This window comes from Haliaeetus leucocephalus, unplaced genomic scaffold, assembly GCF_000737465.1.
Source record: "Haliaeetus leucocephalus isolate CR32 unplaced genomic scaffold, Haliaeetus_leucocephalus-4.0 Scaffold143, whole genome shotgun sequence".
NCBI lineage: Eukaryota > Metazoa > Chordata > Aves > Accipitriformes > Accipitridae > Haliaeetus > Haliaeetus leucocephalus.
Genome location: NW_010972579.1, coordinates 2,010,677 through 2,029,900, shown reverse-complemented (window position 1 = coordinate 2,029,900; position 19,224 = coordinate 2,010,677). Strand labels below are relative to the sequence as shown.

At 40.0% G+C, this 19,224-nt stretch overlaps 1 protein-coding gene across 3 annotated transcripts in view; it reads left to right on the top strand.

The window, feature by feature from the left end:
- The window catches only part of PAK2 (p21 protein (Cdc42/Rac)-activated kinase 2), a 42,662-nt gene extending 26,848 nt beyond the window's left edge, over positions 1 to 15,814 (top strand). For all 3 annotated transcript variants that reach the window (XM_010561196.1, XM_010561194.1, XM_010561195.1), the window contains 13 exons: positions 1,760 to 1,860; positions 2,374 to 2,524; positions 3,411 to 3,442; positions 3,794 to 3,901; positions 5,120 to 5,252; positions 5,905 to 5,968; positions 6,763 to 6,811; positions 8,841 to 8,953; positions 9,461 to 9,578; positions 11,457 to 11,556; positions 14,223 to 14,419; positions 14,979 to 15,116; positions 15,650 to 15,814. In XM_010561196.1, the coding sequence (XP_010559498.1) occupies positions 1,760 to 1,860; positions 2,374 to 2,524; positions 3,411 to 3,442; positions 3,794 to 3,901; positions 5,120 to 5,252; positions 5,905 to 5,968; positions 6,763 to 6,811; positions 8,841 to 8,953; positions 9,461 to 9,578; positions 11,457 to 11,556; positions 14,223 to 14,419; positions 14,979 to 15,116; positions 15,650 to 15,736 (1,391 nt within the window). In that variant the 3' untranslated portion in view covers positions 15,737 to 15,814. The remainder of the gene's footprint in view (positions 1 to 1,759; positions 1,861 to 2,373; positions 2,525 to 3,410; positions 3,443 to 3,793; positions 3,902 to 5,119; positions 5,253 to 5,904; positions 5,969 to 6,762; positions 6,812 to 8,840; positions 8,954 to 9,460; positions 9,579 to 11,456; positions 11,557 to 14,222; positions 14,420 to 14,978; positions 15,117 to 15,649) is intronic.
- The last annotated feature ends 3,410 nt before the right edge of the window (positions 15,815 to 19,224 follow it).

Sequence of the window (19,224 nt, the reverse complement as noted above, 5' to 3'; positions counted from 1 at the left end):
TGCCTAGACTACTGATAAGATTGGTGTATATTTGGAAGGAGTGGGTTTATTTGTGCAGCACGTGCTGGAGGGTTTGAGCACCAGCTCCTGTTCCCTATGTGTCAAGTGGTCCTGAACAGGAACCTTCCTGAGGAATAGAACTTTTTTTCCCCCCCCCCCCCGCCCCTTGCTTTCACATAAACAACTGCAAGAGATTGGGAAGAAACAGTACTTTCCTTAAAGGTTTTCACATAAGCAAGTTTCTCCTGTCCTGTGACTGAACGGCGTTAATGGGAACATTTGACAGTCTGTTTGCTTTTTGGCTCTGACCTGTGCAGCCATATTAAAGATATCCTGTTTATAATAGCCGTGTCTTTCCACTGCATTGTTCAGCTGGAGGTGGCCCACATGGCTTTTCGTTTGTAAGTATTGTCCTCGGCTCCTCGTCCTTCCTCTCACGCCAGTGTGAGGGGATTTCAGACAGTTTCTCTGGCTCTGAGCAGCATGATCTATGCTTGCCCCACGTTCAGTAACTTTTTATCGTGTAGTAACGAAGAGGGTGCTATTTTAGCTGCTCTTTTTCTGTACTGAAACTACATGACTTTTATTTTTCAGGTGAATTTAAAAACAAAGCAAAAAACCTTTTTTTTTGACATACAAACATAAAATGGTAATCATTAGATTGCAAAATGGTGTGCTGCTTTCCTTTGTGGTTATGAGCACTATGGCATTCTTGCTGGCTTCATGCACGCTATAATAAATGCAGCTGATTCAGCTATATGTTCTGCGAGCCCACAGGCGTTCCCAGGATTACACATGCAGTTAGTTTTCTTGGTATCAGGTTAGACACGCTCTACAGCTCACTGCCAGGCCTCTGCCTTTCAGCAGAAGACTGTGAGATGAGACCTTGAGCATCATCCTTCTACCTGGAAAGCAAATAGCAAGTACGCCCCTCTGCTCTGGCAGGGAAAGAAAGCAGGGCTCGGGCTTTTTTGCAAGAACAAGAAAACAGGTTCCTGAAGCCTTTCAATTTAACTCTGAATCTTTTCTGAGTAAAGGGAACAGAATGATGTATTTTATATTCAGAGTTAACTACAAATTGTCTTTAATTTTTTTTTAATTTTCTCTTTGTCAGAAAAAAAAAATTAAAAACAAACAAACAAAAACCCCAAGCCCCAGGCATTATAAAACATCTTATAAATTTAATTGAATCTAGGTTGGATTGTGCACATGGTCCTACCCATTGTCTGTTCCTGCTTCTGGTACTTATTATGCTTGCTTCCCCCTGTTTTAATTTAAATTAGGTAATTGCTCTGAGGCTATAAACTCTTATCTTCAACACAGGAAGTCCTAGTTTGCATTAATTACCTTGAATTGAAGCTGTGAGGCAACTGAGTTTTAACTGTCTTTAGGGTGAACTTGAGGTTGAACTGAAGCTGTCTTCAGTGTTGTTCTTAATCCATATTAAAATGTCCTTTTTTGCATTGTAAACATTTCTTATTCTCAACAGAGCTCCTTGTGCTCCCATGCTCTTAATTTCTTATTCACTTGCTACCATAGTATAAATGATTTGAATGGAAGAAGTTGTTGATTCTTACGTGAAGTCTGTACCACCTTGAAAACGTCAAATCACTGTGCTGCATATGTAAACACCTCCATCCAGTAAACAGAATAATGGTTACAGTCATCCTAACTGTTGTAATGCTTCGATTGATTATATTAAATGGAGACAGTAGGACTTTAAATCTTTGCTCAGTAGATCTTTGAATGTCTTTTTTAGGAAGCAAGAAGAAGGAAAAGGAAAGGCCAGAAATCTCCCCGCCATCAGATTTTGAGCATACCATCCATGTTGGCTTTGATGCTGTTACTGGAGAGTTCACTGTAAGTATACCTGCCTAAGAGTTGCTCAGAAAACAGCTGTGGGTCAGTGCGGTGGTGAAGCCATTGTGATGTTTAGTTAGTCTTTGTTTTTATCAAAGAAATAATTCTACTGTGTATTTGTAGAGCATGCAGAGTAATGAGACTGTGACCTGTTAGTACTTCTGCAGTATAAGTGTCAGATCTGATGCTTTGTCTTACCTGGGACAGCCTTCCCTGAGAAACCCTCTTCAGTTTCCTTTCATTAGTGGGTAGCACTGGTTTTGTTGAGCACTTTTGTATTCCCATTCCTCACATCTGGCTTAATACACCTGAAAGAGGTGGTGTCATGTTGGCATGGTGGTTTGTGTTGTGTCACTTATGTGCATACGGCTCCCCATTAAAACCCCATCCTACTTGTTCATGTGTTTAAGGCTGTGTGTATGTTATGCTTTTTGTAGAGGAAAGAAATTTGTTCTGCTCTTTAAAAATCTTTAAAATACTAGAAGGATGCTTAAAAATAGCCTATTTTTTCAGGGAATGCCAGAGCAATGGGCTCGGTTGCTTCAGACCTCAAATATCACGAAGCTAGAACAGAAGAAAAACCCCCAGGCGGTACTAGATGTGCTGAAATTCTATGACTCCAAAGACACAGCAAAACAGAAGTATCTGAGTTTTTCTGCTCCAGGTGAGATCCAAGTGTGTGAAGGACAGATTGAAGAGGAGTTGGGTATTTGGAACACAGTCTTCCTCTCTTTCAGAATAATAAATCAGATTCAAATGCTGAAAGAGCAAGCTAATTTTCAATTAGGAACAAATATTTGAAGATGGATTTAAAACTTAATGGAAACAGGCATTGTCCAGTTAATTTCTTGTTTCAAGTGGAGAGGGGAAGAAATGGAACTGGATAATTCAAAATAGCAGCCAAAATTAACTCCAGTGGGCTGTGTTTATGAAGCTGGGGCTCTGAGACTGGGATTAATTGGTTTTGTGCTGGAGACCTTGCCTCTGCTGTCCATGAACTTGATGTCACCATGTGGTGACATCAAAGATGCAAAATAAGTTGTGGCTCCTAGATCAGGAGCTATGTGGGGGGGCTAAGAGAATGATTGTCCTACAAACAGATGGAGTTTTACCTAATTTTATTCCAAATTATTTCTGAAAATAGCTTAGTAATAAATAAGACTTTGTAATATTCTCATCCTTGATTCAAGATACTGCTAAGGGAACAGAAATATCCATTTGATCCTGATTTCACATCTCAGTAAGACAGAACACAAGTGTGATGAGCAGTGCTCTAGTTGGAAAACTGTGTGTGGGTACTCAAGAGAGGTGAAGAGCAAGTTGGGAAATGAGTGGGTTTGCCTACCCTTAGGGGAGGATTTTAGAAACTTAGAGCTTCCTTCTGCATGGTCTTACAGTGCAATACTGGTTTCTTTCATTTGTGACCATGAAGTTTTGCTTTCTGAGAGATGAAAAAAATCTCCAAAGCGATCTGTGTTCTTTACTCTGTAAAGTTCACTTTTAATCATTTTTCTGATTATTTTATGTATTCTGGTATTTGTCCTATTTAGAAAAAGATGGTTTCCCTTCAGGAACGCCAACGGTGAGTGTGTTTACTATTCTCTGTGTGTTCTTAGGCACATACAAGTTCAGATCTTTTGTATTTGTTATATACTGAATCTTGCAGTATAAAACAAAATGAGAATTTTTTGCGGAATAAAAACATAAATTGGGGGGTCAACAGAGCATATTTCACTGGAGCGGTAGTATTTGAGTCTTGTAATAAAATGTAATAGGACACTTAAACGACTCAGCCTATCCTTTTCTTTTGGTATCAGTAACAATTCTTTTATCTTTGGGGGGGGGTTGGGGAAGCAAGTATTTAAAACTGTGGGGGAGACAATTTTGGTTTTTTTTCTTGTTTTCTTTTTTTTTAATGTTGGTAAAAATGTAGACCAATGCCAAAGGTTCAGAACCATCAACAGCTGTGGCAGATGATGATGATGATGATGAAGAAGCTCCTCCTCCTGTTATTGCTCCACGGCCAGATCACACAAAATCGGTGAGCAGCTGTAAAATTTACAGTGCAGACCTGCATTTCTCAGTATTGTGGAACTTCTTCTACTTCTGTTTTCTAGCAAAGCGTTATATTTGTGAAATGAACTGTTGTAAGTTCTTAGGGAAAAGTTCAGTTTGTTTTTTGAGTTTCCTAAGAAAATGCCTAATTTCTGGGCATCAGTTGGATCAGAAGTCCTGAAGTTAATGCTGATTTGTTTGTTGGCTTGTGTTGAAGGCACCCAGTTATGCTTATCCTTCAACCCAACATGCAAGGAGGAGGCTTTTTAGTCCTAAAACTATAGCTAGTTTCTGTAACTTTGCACAGTACAGTGGTACAAGTGTAGTGTATTTGATTATTTTATTTGATTGCAGTGTGATAGCCTCACCAAATATACTACCTAAACCCAAAACAATTCAAATTTAAGATTTGAAAGATTATTTCACTCACAAAGTCATCAGCATTACATGAAAAGTTAAATGCTTCAGAAGCTGTTCATTAAGTTTTAGTGTAGTCATCCTGAACTACACACCTTGTTAATAATGTCCCAGGGATCCCACTTACTCCAGTTCATTCTTTTGGTTGTGGTAGGTGTACATTTTGCCTCTCTGTTGCCCACTTATTCTCACTCCAGGAGTGCAAATGTGAATTGTGTTTATTTGTCAGTGATACTGCTTTATAATTGCCCACTCTAGGTATGTAGATATATAAAACGTGACAGGTCTACAGATATTTCTAGAGTAGCTGTGTGTGTTTGTAAACGGCTCAGGAGGAAATTAAATTGCCAAGAAAAATCCCCTAAATTGGGGGCAACTGGGAAATTTCCGAGAGTCTCATGCTTCTTTTCATGGTGAAGCATGAATCTTTTTCCTTTAGATCTTAGCAGTAGTTGATCTTGCCATTAAATAGTCATTTCTGTTCTGTTAACTAGCATGGGTTATAAAGAATAAGCAGGTAGAAAACCCACAAAACGTCTGTCTGTGGAAGTTAGAGTGAATCTCCTAGCATCCACTCTGTTCAGGAGGTGCCTGGGTCTTTCTTTCAGAGGTCAGGAAGGTTGCCAGCATCTTGACTTACTGGACTTTAATGTTTCTCAGATCTAATTTCTGCCTCCAAGTTGTTATGTAAAATGGTGCTTAGGGATCTTTGAAGAACTGTGATTGCTTTCAACTGAAGGTCAATGATTGCAAAGAAAATGCTCAGGTAAATGGTCTCTCTTGACAGATTTATACACGGTCTGTAATTGACCCCATCCCTGCACCAGCCAGTGACACTTCTGTTGACAGTGCGACGAAATCAGGTGATAAACAGAAAAAGAAGACCAAAATGTCGGATGAAGAGATCATGGAAAAACTACGTAGGTGTTTTTTATTTCAGATAAGCAAAGGCTTTAGGACTGGGGAGGGACTTTAAGTTTTTGCCCTCATCTTTATTTTTGTGTAAGGGTTGTACGAATACTGTGCTTGAATGGTTTTGTGTCAGACAGTAGCTGAGAGCGCTGCATTCAGAATTTTTGCCGATTCGTATGCTTCAAAGCCTTATTGGGTAAAAAAAAATTGTAGAACTTTTTTTGGATTGAAGTTCAGTTGTGATAATGTGATCTGTGTGTATAATACAACCATAATAACACAAAATAGTTTCTGCTGTTGTTTGTTCCATAATCACCTTGAAGATAATTTTTCACCATATTAATGTTCCTGTGCTTAAGTTCAGAACTGACTAGTTTCTGGACTGGGCTAAGCTGATGGATTTTTCATAACCTCATACTGGGTTTTGCTACACAGAAGTTTATCATTAAATTGAGATACTAGGGGAAATAGCATGATCTGTCTCATTAATATGATTGTCTGAAGTTGGGCCATTTGTGACTGGAACTGAATCAGGAAGCTTTGACTGTTCATGCATCAGCCGTTACTACTTGAGCTGACGCACTCTTGGAGGTATCTTGGCCAGGCCAGCCCTACTAAAGGGGCACAGCAGGACTGACTTTTTTTGATTGTTTTTTTTAGGCACTATTGTGAGCATAGGAGATCCCAAAAAAAAATACACCAGATATGAAAAAATTGGGCAGGGGTAAGTATTCACCCCAACTTTTATTCCCATTGAGCCAGTGTTAAAAGCAGTGCACTGTTCTCTATCTGATACTATGATGTAGCCATCAATTACTGAAGCAGGCAGTAATGTTGGCTGTATTAAGCAGTGATAAACAGATGATGGTGGAAATTTTGAATTGTCTTTTAATGCAAAAGCGTAGCTCTAACTTCTCTGTGGGTGTATCTGTTCCTCTCCTCTCTCAGTAAGATGCATTCATCCATTTTGTAATATGACTGCTGAATAGCATGAGAGCACGTCAGAAGGCTTTCTGTGTGCTAAGCTAACAATAATGCCTTGACTAAGTTATTCTTCTAGTGGTCCTCTGAATCCTTCTGAGAAAAAAGTATATACAAGTTCTAGCTTTTCCAGCTTTGATTATACATATGCCTAATTCCTACATTATACTTTCCAAATAGGTCTGTGTGTGTTGTGGGCAGGCTTCCCCTGGGGGAAAATGAAAAGTAATACCTACTACAGAAAGGGCTGCTCAGCTATCTGATCATAGGGAGCAGCACAAGTGCTGGGGGCTTAGACATCCTGAATGCAGGAGGCATAGCTGGTGTCAGAAAAGAGCGTATTTGTGATTAGTTTGTTTCATGTGAACTGACTGGCATTTCTATGATACCACTTACTTTTAATAGCCTTCTTTTTGATACAGCTCTTGCAACATCGAAAACTGACACAATTTTGTGTTTGTGATTTGTCTGTTCCTGTGCATGTTTGTTACACAGATTGATGCAACTGGCTGTAACATTTTTTCTTTTTCTTCACAGGGCTTCAGGTACAGTTTTCACAGCTATTGATGTGGCAACGGGGCAGGAGGTAAGATTTCTGGGTTCATTGCAATGAAAATATTTTTTTCTGTATAAATGTTCTTCTGTAGGTGGCAGAAATGATTTGACTAGATTTCTTTCTGTGGCTCCCATCTTTGCCATCATCTCTCAGAATAATGTTTGTCATAGTCATTTGTAACAATGTGTGCCTTGTTCTGTAGTAATCAGATGATGAAAGCTAAAAATAGTTTTGTCTTTCCAGTGAAAAGCAGAGGGAGTGAGGTGTTCCAGAAATGGATTTTAAAAACAGTTTATCGTTCAAGAATTGTGCACCATGGTGTCCTGCATTTTTAGAAATAAAACTTTGTTTAGTCTCTGCACACTTCTTTTCTAGTCCTGTCTCGGTAGGGGTGATGGATGCACCTATCTGTATGGAAACAGCTTGCCTGCATGATTCTTTGTTGTAGTTAGAATGCCTTCTCCACATTCTGCTCTTTGCTTTTACTCCTTGGTGTCTTCAAACCCACTTGGTGAAATTGATGACATCAGCAATACTCTGCGTGCTTGTCATCCAGTGGTCATCTCTGGTTCCAGGGACTAAAATGTTAGGAATTACTTGCTTCTCTTTAGATTCACATTTCCTTAATTTTCCTTTAAATATCCACAAGTAGCCATTCCTTAGGTCACTGATAAGTAATTGCCCTTTCAACAGTAACCACATCCTCATAAAATGCAAGCCTTTCAATCATCTCAATACGTTGTCTCTTAATTTGCTTTCTACAAACTGCAGTACGTCATGTCCTTGTACTGACTGCAGAGTAAAATTTGTAATCCAGTTCCTTTTTAGACCTCCTCTGTGTCTTGTCAGGCAGGTGGGCTAACAGTTGATTGCTTGCATTCTTCATGTATTAAATGGATGCAGTACTCTGGCTTCCTCAGTGCTTAATGTATGAGGATAGAATTGGGTCTGTTCAGCGGTAAGAAGAGAAGGCCTAGGGAGGATTTTATTGCTATTTTCAGTGCCCTAATGGGAAGGTGTAGAGAATATGGAGCTAGACTCCTCTTACAGCTACACAGTGACAGGAGAAGAGGTAGCAGACAAAAATTGCCATAACGGAAATTCTGGTTAGATACTAGAAATTTTTTTCCCTTACATTCAGGATGATCAAACATGGGGCAGGAACCCAGAGAGGTTGTGGAGTATTTGCTCATTGAGATCTCCATTCAAAACTCAGTTGCACAAGACCTTCAGCAACCTGCTCCATGTTGGCTGTACTTTAAGCAAGGGATTGGACCAGATGACCTTCAGAGGTCCCCTCCAATCTTAGTTATTTTGTGATTCTGTGCCACAAATTCTCTTCTTTTAATGCCCTTGGCCGTATGATAACGATTGTTTCTACAAGATTATATTGGTTCTTGTGTTTGGTTTTGGACTCATGGGTAGGTTATCTTGTAAAACTCCAAAATGCCTCCTCAGAGTGTTGTAGCTAAGATAACTGGAACAATTCTTCTCCATTTTAAAGTCTGGAATACTTGTCCTGGTTAGCTTATTTCCTGGACAAGATAAGTCTTATCTTCCCTTCTCTCTCTGGGGTAGTTCATTGGCTTAATTGCTTTGAGAGGAATTCCTTCTGCCTCCCAGCATTCCTTATACCCAAACACTAATTTTGTTAGAATTTAGAAAACCGAATTGCCTTGCTTTGCATTGGAAAGCTTATACTTTCTCTCTTAGTTGCTACACGATTCTCTTCTGCTTTAGGCCTGTTGGTGTGAAATTGGGCAAGTATCTTTTTATCTCCTGAATGTTTCCTTTGCTGTCTGTTCTGGCCTTTGTTATTATTTGTGGATCTTTTCAGCTGCAAGAGGATGATGTTGGCTATGGGTGCAAGTTGCACACTCATCAAGTTGCATTCTTTTAAGTTGTGTGCTAATAAATAAATAACTTGCCAGCCGTAACCTGTGCTAAACTCCTTTAATCCTGTTACAGAATTTCTTCTAACTTTTCACTGTATTAAGAATGACTGAAAGGTTTTGATACTCAGGTTTAAGTGATTGCTGCTTTATTTTGTCCTATTCAGGTTGCTATTAAACAGATAAACTTGCAGAAACAGCCCAAGAAGGAGTTGATTATTAATGAGATCTTGGTAATGAAGGAGCTAAAGAACCCCAACATAGTCAACTTCCTGGACAGGTAAATGCAGACAGCTGGCTGATTCCTTCATCCCCAAGAGTTTCAAGAGGTTATAACTTGATATACTTAAAAGACCTGGATTTCCTGTACCTAAGGGTCTTATAAGCAAATAAGACTGTATTTAGACTGTTGTCTTAAGGAAAAAAAAAAAAAAAGTCATCTGTTACGGGGAATGGTCTTGATGATTCAGTAAGAAGGCTTCTTCTTGAAGTCATGAATGTAGTGCTACATGTAGTTGGGGATCAGTGATGGACAAGAGCACAGCTGGAGCAATGCTTGTGTTGTGCATGAGATACATAGGGTGTTATCCTGCCCTTTCAGGTAGTAAGAAGCACGCAGCTTTTATTGTCAGCATTTACATTTCAGGCTACCTTCCAGAGATTAACTTTCTTTACTGTTTGTCTTGAAGTGCTTATGAATCATTTCATTGACCAGCTCTTATCAGTCATTTTTCAGTTCTCCATCTCTTGATGGCAAATGGACATGCTTTTTGTTTTCCCTTTGTAGTTACCTTGTAGGAGATGAATTGTTTGTGGTGATGGAGTATCTAGCTGGAGGCTCACTAACAGATGTGGTCACAGAAACGTGTATGGATGAAGCACAGATTGCTGCTGTTTGCAGAGAGGTAAGTATTATAGTTGATGGGTGGAGGAATGAAGGTGCACTCTATTCCCCTAGGTTTTATGGTATACTTAGGTTAGGACTAATTGCAACAATTGCTGTTGGAGCCATTGAGTTAGGAAGAATGAATGATGCTGAGAGCAGAAATCAATGTTAAAATTACAGAAAATAACAGAATTAGTTTAACTCAGAAAATTGTGTGTTTGCAAGTTATAACACAAAAGAGCTATGGCAGTTTTTGAGCTGGATGTTTGGGAATGTTAGGTGATGGAGCAGATAAAGGTTTTGGGTTTGGTACCTGGATTGCCTAGTCCTGCTGACAGTGTTAACAGAAAGATATTAATAATGTGGACTGAAGTTCAAGAAAGAGCAACAAAGAAGTTTAGCAGCTGGAAAGAATGTATTTTTTTAACTGTGACTAATGAAGAATATTCAAAGGCACCAAAAAGAAAACTGAGTATTCATATATAGGTAATGTAGAAAGTAGAGATGTAAACATATTTTTAAAAAAAGAAAAAGAAAAAAGCCTGAAAGGCTGAGTTTTCCAGAAGGAAGAAGGGGAACTGCGTTGGCTTAGAGTCTGGAAGTGGATCTGATGAAACAGGAATACTTTAAGAAACATGTACTAAAATAAAGATGAACTTGATGCAGACTATACCTTTCTCATTTTAGTAGTTTTCATAGTGTGTGAAGTCTATAGTTGTGTGACAGTTAAGCTTTCTTTATGGATTTCTCTGAAAAATAATTCTCCAGAAGATTGTCGTTGGAATAATTTTAAGATTGCAGTAAGATTTCAAGTGGAAGAGTTAAAAACAGCTGATGTCAGAACTTATCAGTGGTTTCTGCCCTGAGTCAGAGTGCCAGCATCCAGCTCAGGCTTGATTTATTATGGCAGAAGGAGAAGTAATTGTATTATCTGCTGTGCAGGAGAAACTTAGCCTTTTAAAAACCCCATTTGACTATGTCAACATGACATCTGCTTTTGATGACTCACCCAAAGGGAGGGGATGGAAAGCAAACTTGTACACTAACGTGTATGGACAGGTAATGGTTTCCAGAGAAACTGGAGCTGGAAGCAGAGAACTGAAAGTAACTATTTACTGTAACAGTAATTAACTTTTCTGAGGAAAAAGTCTAATGTTGAACTATTGTACTTCATCAAAACTCTGCTGCCTTGTATATTAGATATGCTTCATTCTACAAATTAGTGCCACTTTGCCAAAGCAAATGAAGACACAAAAAACCCACTGGGGACTATATCCATGCCAAGTTGCAAATGGTAAACGATCTGGTTGTATTAAAAGAGAAGAATCTTACAATTTTATTTGCCTTTTATTCTCAAATAGCAAAAGTAAATTTCATTATGTTTTTAGGCAGAAACTTAGTCTGAAAGATTTTAATCTAAAAACAGTGCAAAACCAGTATTAGTGACTTTCATAGTGAAGATGTTTTACAGCCTTCACGGTAGCAGAAGTTGCCTGCATGGTGAGAATGTCACTGATTCTTCTTGGTGAAACTTCAGGCTAAAATGCTCTCACTTAATCCTTTATGGTTCCTCTGTAGAATTTGTGGGATGCATCAAAAGTAACGTCTGCGATTTCTGAGAGCATCTTGGGTAATGACTGGATGACGAGTAGTTTAATTTATGGGTTTGTTAAGATAGCAGAGAAAATCCATGGTTAAATGGTTTTTGACCTCATGAGATCTGGAGAGTATTTTTTAGCACAAGAGCTTCCTCTGCTGGTTATTTTAAACAATACCTGTTACATTTTTGCACTCAGCACTGACTGAGGGTGTAAGCATTGCTTTTGACTTTGTGTTCGCATACGTAAATTCTATTTCCATATGCTGAATATTTTTATTTCTTTTTTCTCCCATCCAGTGCTTGCAAGCGCTTGAGTTCCTACATGCCAACCAGGTCATCCACAGAGACATTAAGAGTGACAATGTTCTGTTAGGAATGGATGGATCAGTTAAACTAAGTGAGTACCAGACAATTGTTTCAATGTTCTGTTTTCCCTTTCATGGGAAATTTTGAGTTGGAGAGTGTAAATAGGTAGAAGGAGAGTTGGCAGGGAAATTTGGGGTGAATTTTTATTGACTATGAGTAATAGAAATTCATTCTGTGTAATAAAATGTATAACTCACAGGTAGCAGATATTGAAATTCTGAGGGCCCTAAGACTAAGGCTGTGAATGTGTTAGACCGGAAGGATGTTGAAGCAAACCTGTTGCCACATGAATATGCTGGTAAATGTGAAGTAACTGGCACCATACAATGAAGCAAAGATGCGAATGATTGCAAGAGAAAAGTTGCAGCTAATTGCAGTTGCTTTGTTAGTCTGTTCAGGTTGTCATGACTTGCTTTTAATGTTTTGCCCTTTTCGTGAGAAGGTCACTAACAAGAAAATTGTACATTATTAACAATTTATATTGCAGTCTAGTCTTATGCTGTGCCTGCACTGGGTCTCCTTTTCTTGGACTGAAAATGTAACACACTTTCATTAATATAGTTGTGAAATGACAAAAGAAACTACTTGCTTTTCAGGTAATTGTTATGCATGCATGGACTTGTGTACAGTAAGTCGGTTTCTGGTGTGTGTAAATGTGTGGCAATAAAAAAATGTGAAACCACTTGAAGAAGCTGTTGGGACTGTTGAGAAGAGAGGTGCTTTATCTGACTTCTTGGTATATAGGAATGTGCAAAGCATAAAGTGACCAAAGAGTTAAGGGATGGTGTTTTTACAGTTGGGTAGGAATTTGAAATGCCATGAAAATGTATCTCAGCATTACTCCTTAGTCTAGATGGTTTGCAGTCTCATATTGTTTATAAGATGGAGTGTGAAGAAAGACTACAAGCAACCTGATTTGCTTACCAGCATTGTTGGATGCACTGCTTGCTTGCATAGGAGGTTTTATTTTTTTAAGGGTATGATGTGTTTGTGTACAACTGTGGATTCAGAGGCTGAAGATAAATGAATAGCTACAGCAGAGGATGTGGCTGAGAAGAGTTAGCTGGAGAAGGCTCAAAAATGTAAGAGCTGTCAAAGCAAAGCAGAGTGGCAAAAGGACAGGGTTAGCAGCCTATGTAAAGAAGCATCAGCCCCAGGAGATTGGAGGAAGATGAGGAGGAAAGAAGGACAGGAGAAAACAGAAGTCAGCTGTAAAAATGTCCTATATAAGGGGGAGGTATTGTAATCAGTGTTGAGACAAGCTCTTTGGCTGTGTGATTATAGAGCTTCTAGCATTCGTTTAGGTGGAAGAAGCTGCACCTTCTTTTCAGGCTCTTCCCCTTCTCTGGGGGAATCTGGCTTCTGGGAGACTGGTGACAGGAGAAGTAAGAGATACCAGTCTACCTGTCACCACTATGTACCTACACACACACACTACTGGTTGGTGAAGCTGGGTTCTACATCTTGCCTGCCTTTTCTTGCCTTGCTGGTGGCATGGTGCTGAAGGCCTCGTTGGTAGGTCAGGAGACGTACACTGCTGCTGCTTCTCTGGTGTGTTTGTTGAAATAAGCTGTGCTTTGAGTTGAGTATGACACCTTGGTAAAGGCCAAGAAGTGCTGGTGAGGAACTTGGTAACTCTATAGGTTTGATTTTTTTGTTGTTGTCGTTGTTTGGTTTTTTGGGTTTTTTGTGTTTGTTTTTTTTTTTTTTTAAAGTCAGGGTGGGGGTAGTTCTTTTTAAAATTGTACTCTTGGTACAACTTAGCACTTTCATGACCGTGGCTCTTCTGTTAGCACTGCTTGGCATAACGCTTTCAAAATTGACTCGAAATTTTAAATTCTCTCTCTCTTTCTCTCTCTCTCTCTCTCTTTTAAACTTAGTGTCAATGATAAGGTAATATCTGTCTCCTGCCTTAACTGTGTTCTTATTGATGCTTTACATGCCTGGGAAGTGGGAGTGCTGCAGCTGGATAAAGTAACATGATGGAACATGCATTGCTGCTGCACCTGAAGGCTATAGGAATAGGTGACTTTTCTCGTTTTCTTGAGTGTGGTTGTTCTCTTCGGTAGTTATCTTGTGGAAAGGTTTGTTTGTCTAGGTTCCTTCTGCTGAGTGGGGTAGCACTTCACTTATCTGACGCCTTGTTTTCATGTCTCTTGTCAGCTGTAGTGCCTGTATTTAATGGCCAAATTGCTGTGAAATGTTGAACTCAATAGCTGCACAAATAAAATCTGTTTAGCAGGGCAGAAGCCACGGTTTGTGGATTCGTTTTTTCTAGTTCAGGCTGTATAACATCCTATGCACAGGACACTTGCCTTCTGTGTTCTGCTTGATTACTTTTTTCGCTGTTACCAGTCTAGGATCCTTGAAGGAAGGACTGGGCAAAATACTGTTCTTCTACAGGGTAATACTTTTGTCCCTTTCCCAGAGGAATAAAAAAAGACCCCTTTATCTTCATTCCACGGAATTCTGCCCTGCTTAAACACCTTCAGGTTTTGTATCTATCTTGCACGTTGGATTTTGTAATATGGAGAATGTAGTCGGGGGGGAGAGGAGGGGGAAAGAGGAGACATTTCCCCCAAGCCCCTCTCAAGTGTAGAGGAGTAAAATATATGTGTAGTAATAGAGAAGTCTTCTAGGAAGCTCACTTACTTGGAGTGCACCAATTTAACATTTTAAAATTCTGTTATCCTACAGCCGACTTTGGTTTCTGTGCTCAGATCACCCCAGAGCAGAGCAAGCGCAGCACTATGGTTGGAACTCCTTACTGGATGGCTCCTGAAGTGGTCACACGGAAAGCATACGGCCCTAAAGTGGATATCTGGTCTCTGGGCATCATGGCTATTGAGATGGTAGAAGGAGAACCTCCGTACCTCAATGAAAACCCCCTGAGGGTAAGAAGCCCAGATGTGGCTAGAACTGTTTGCGGGTTTTTACCATATGAATGTTTTTAGTAATTGTTCATTAATAATAGCTACATTAAAAAGAAAATGAAATGAAAAAACCAACAAGCTTCGGCAGTGCAAGAAAATTCCTCCAAAAGGAAGCCAGCTGTTTTGAATTTGCAGTCAGCCCTACCCCGAATTTTTCTATTTAGAAGATGAGTACCTGCCTGTAACTATAATATTGGACTTTGAAGTCAGTCTTCTGTGGTAGGTTAGGGAAGGTAAATCCATTAGGTTGTGAAAAATGCTGCTTCTGTCAGAATCTGATACTTTCTTTGTCAAGGTAAGTATCTGTTGCCAAAAGATTTTGAACGTTATTTTGCTACTAGCAAGAATAGGTCATGACTGTCTATAACTGTGGCATTTTTACAGTTTTTAATCTCATCAGGGAGATGAGAAGTAGGCTGCAGAGCCCTTTCTCATCTAGACTAAGGGATTGCTTCTAGGCAGGTCAGTTTGGCATCTTCTAAAGGTTTGGCTTGGTTATACAATATTTCTCATTTTACAGGCTTTATATTTGATAGCAACTAATGGCACACCAGAGCTGCAGAACCCTGAGAAACTGTCCCCAATATTCCGGGATTTCTTGAACCGATGTTTGGAGATGGATGTAGAGAAAAGAGGATCAGCCAAAGAATTGCTACAGGTGAGAGTCAGCTTCTTCTCACAGTCTGAGATAACAGAAGCCACGAGTAAGGTCAGCCTGTGATAAACTGCACTGTAGACTGGCACCCTCTTTTTTGTGTTTTCTTCTAAGGACTGTAGTGGAGAGCAGTTGGTAGGAACTAGAGTCATCAAACATTGTAACATGTACTCTGAAGTCTTCCCATCAATAATCTGTGCCTTCATTCTGCCACTGCTAAAGCATCCAGCAATTTACGAACTTACTGTAATAGAGCCATTGAAGTGAGCAAAATGGGACTGAGAGAAGATGTTTGAGCAGGAAACCACTTTGTAGTGAATTATTGGAAAAGGAGAGGCCTAGGCTCTTTTGGGATGAGGAGGAATGATTACCAGGCTTGAGGTGCTCTGGATCTGTCCCTTCAGGAGCTGGGCATTGATAGCATTTACACTGCTTTTCATATCTCGGAATGAAAAGGTCTGTGTAGATATGTGACTTTTACTGGCTTTTTCAACTATGTCTTTCACTAATTTACTGTGTTTCTCTCTTCCTGGCAGCATCCCTTCTTGAAACTGGCCAAACCTCTGTCTAGCTTGACGCCACTGATCTTGGCAGCCAAAGAAGCAATGAAGAGTAACCGCTAACATTACTGCCACAGCCTTCATCCTTTTGTTTGTTTGTTTGTATTTTACAAATCTTTATAATATATGAAATTGTTACACTTCTGGGGGGAGGGAAGGGATCTAGGGGGGTGGGAAATATCTGCAAAAGGGAAGAAACTCTCATCCAGAAGACACCCAAAATAAATTGTGGTGACTCTAGCGATCCCTGTCTGGGGTCCAGAAGGAATTGAGGACTGAATTACTGGCTTTTTTTTTTTTTTTTTTTTTTTTTTTTTTAATTTCCACACAGCCCAGAGATGCCACTTACTGTGCCTGGGGTTTTAGGGGTTTTTAACGACTTTGCTGTAACAGCTTCCATTCATTGTACCCTTCTGGGTACTCTCAATACTTGAATGACAGATTCAAGCTTTCAGAGAGCAGTACTAATTTTACCTGCTGATCTCTTTCATTCTCCTCTTCCTCTCCTCTACCTGTTTACTTTTAAATCGTTCTAGTAAGCTCCCATATGACTAGATTTATGGCAAGTGTGACAAATGTGAAGGTACATATTGCCCTTCATTTCTTTTATGGATTAGCTGTCACTGTATTGTAGAATTGACAACTTGGCTACTTAAGAAATTGTAATGTATTGAGATGTCTTTCACTTTTTAAGATGAATATGGAGAGAGGGGGAAGAGAAGTATTCAGCTGTTTCTTATATGCCAGTGCTCTGTGGACTTTTAATCAAAGATGTGGCCTCTTTGTAGAAACTTAATGATTGGTCAAGTCTTTGGATGTCAGTTTATGGATGTGTAGGTAGGGGTCAAATACTTTTATTTATGATCAAATGATCAGCTATAATCAGGGCAAGAAAAAAATTCCAGCTGTCTTCCTGTCTGCTCTTTTTTTTTCCCCCGTTAGACTTGCTGGCCAGAAGCTTAAGGGATAATGTGCTTGGTGCAGTGGTTCAAAAACATGTATTGTATCATGCTCTGACTTGGGCTTTGGAAGTTATGCTGGTGCCTTTGACTTTCTTATTTTACATTTCCCTTCTTTGTATCAAACACATTTTTGTATATGTTGTAATTTTTTTCCCCAAGCAAATAATGCATCAACCTATGGAGTTGTCAGAGTTTAAGTATTAGAGCTATTTTTTCCAATTTTGTATGTGCTCCATTTGTACTAATGAAATCAGAAGAACAAATAATCAGATCTGAGGACACTGAAGATACAGGATTTTTTAATTATTCAAACAGAAGATTATAAACACCTGGAAATGCCAAAGCGCTGTTCTGAAAAGACAAAAGCTGAGAGGGGAGAGCGGTGCTGTCAGAAGTTCATGGGGCTTATTTGACCGGCTAGTTCGAGGCTGAGGAGACGTGATGTGTCACACCGATCCTTTCTCACTAAAGACATTGTACCAGCTAGAATGGCTGAAGTCAAACATTCAATGGAAGAAAAAGTGCCTCCCTCTGAAGGACAGTGAGCAACGTGAGTGGTTGAGTTGTTGGGTTGTTACCAGGGGCAAGTGTAGAAGAGCCTGTGCCCCTGGCTTCTTCCAGTGCTACAGTCTATGCATTTCAATTTCCCCAACGGTTTAACGAAGAGCCAACTGTAGTAACAATGTGCCAAATGATTCTGTGAAAGAACAACCATTACTTTAGTGGGATTTTATTGCATTCCCAGTGGGGCAGGACCTGGGACAGATAGGGTTATGGCTGGGTATGGACAGAGGACCCTGAATAAGAAATTTTTGCACACTTTTACAAACATTGCTGGCAGAAGATAGAAGTAATTTTCAGATAATTTCAGTATTTGTATAGCAATAGAGATAACTACACTTTGGGGACTGGTAGCCAAGGTATGACAAAATCAACTTCCAGCTGAGAGCGGCTGGCCAGAACAGCGGGGGCTTTTTGTGTTGATGATGGAGGGGAAGCGGGGCTAGGGTCTCACAGCATCTGCTGCTGTGACTCACTAGCTTCTAGGAATTGGTGCGGTACCAACAAGATGCCTTGTTGTGCAGGGCACTGCAGTATTGCAGTTCAGCTTGTGTTCTGCTCTTGCGTGGTAGTAAAAATTGATGTTGGGTAAATTATGTTAACTGCTTCATCACAGGAATAAATCCCTCTAGCTATAAGTGTAAGAGTAGTTACGGTTTTAAATTTAAGGAAGTGTCTCATTCCAGGCAAGGAAATCTTAGATGCATTTCCTAGGCAAAATGTATTACGAGCTCTGGACTCTGTAGGCAATGCCCCTGGTTTGAGTGTGTCTGGCTCCCTGATCAAATGAAGTAGTGAGGAGGCTTGGCTGAGAAAAATCCCCCTGTCATACCACTGATTCCCTCTTTGTCCGTTGCTGGCAATGGACTTTGTGAAACTCCTTGTGCCAGAGTTAAACTGGGAGCTTTTCTTTCTTTCTTTTTTTTTCTTTTTTTTTCTTTTTTTTTTTGATGGCACAAGCTAGACAGTAAGATAACTTGCGATTAAATTTAGTTTTTTAAAAATAGAAAACAAAGAAATCATAAGTAATTTTAACTTATTAGTTCACTTTTATTGATGAATGAGAATGGTTTAAAACACACGTTAAAAAATTTGTCCAATTTAGTCTACTTAGGAGACGATTTCCAAACTTTCAGCCATGTTGGCACACAAAACTTGGCCCAATCCAAAAGTTACCAAAACATATCTTGATGCTTGCTGTGCAACCTGGAAGGGTGCTTAGCTCTGAGGTTGAGAAGTATCCCCATCTCCCCTTCCCCACGCAGCAGTTTTATTGTTACGTGGTGAGGTTTCTCATGCCCTGCTGCCAGAAATCGGGGTCAGAGATGGAGCTGGCAGAAGAGGAGAGCCACAAGAGGTTGCCATGCTGTGCGGTTTTGTCTTAGTTTATCGGGCATTGCTTTTCTAACGATGTCAGCTGGATGTGTCTGCAAGATTAAAAAATGCAAGCTGTGTTTGTTTTTTCCCCTGATGGGAGCAGATTAGCATCCTTAAGACTTGCAGCAGGGCTGTTCAACTCTGCTGTATCACTGGGAGAGACAGAGACCAGCCAGAGTTCGAGTAGATGATGAGAAGGATTGCATCTGAAAGTGCTGGGATTCCCGTACATCTCGCATAAGATCCTGAGTCAGGGTCAAATACGCATGTGATACATATGAAGTGTAACGTACAGTGGTGTGGTTAGTTGGGTTTATGGAGCTGGGCAGCTTATGGCTGAGATGCACGTGTGCAGGGAATGCGTGACTCCTGGGATTTTCTTGTTATCGTAGAATAAACCGAACTTCTCATTAGAAGCAACTGTGGGGCTGGGAATGTGCACTTTGACCTGCCTTAGGTGTTAACAAGACTAATTGCAGGCTTCCTCCTCCCCCTCTCCCCCTCCCCCAGCTCTCCAGTGCAAAAGGTGTGGCTAGAGCAGATGGGAGAGGCTGGGTCCCTTTGTCAGAGGGGATGGTGCTGGGGAGGGAGCAGGAAGGTTGTTAAGGGTCTCTCCAGCTGGAGCTGAATAAATAAATGTCTCTGGTCCAT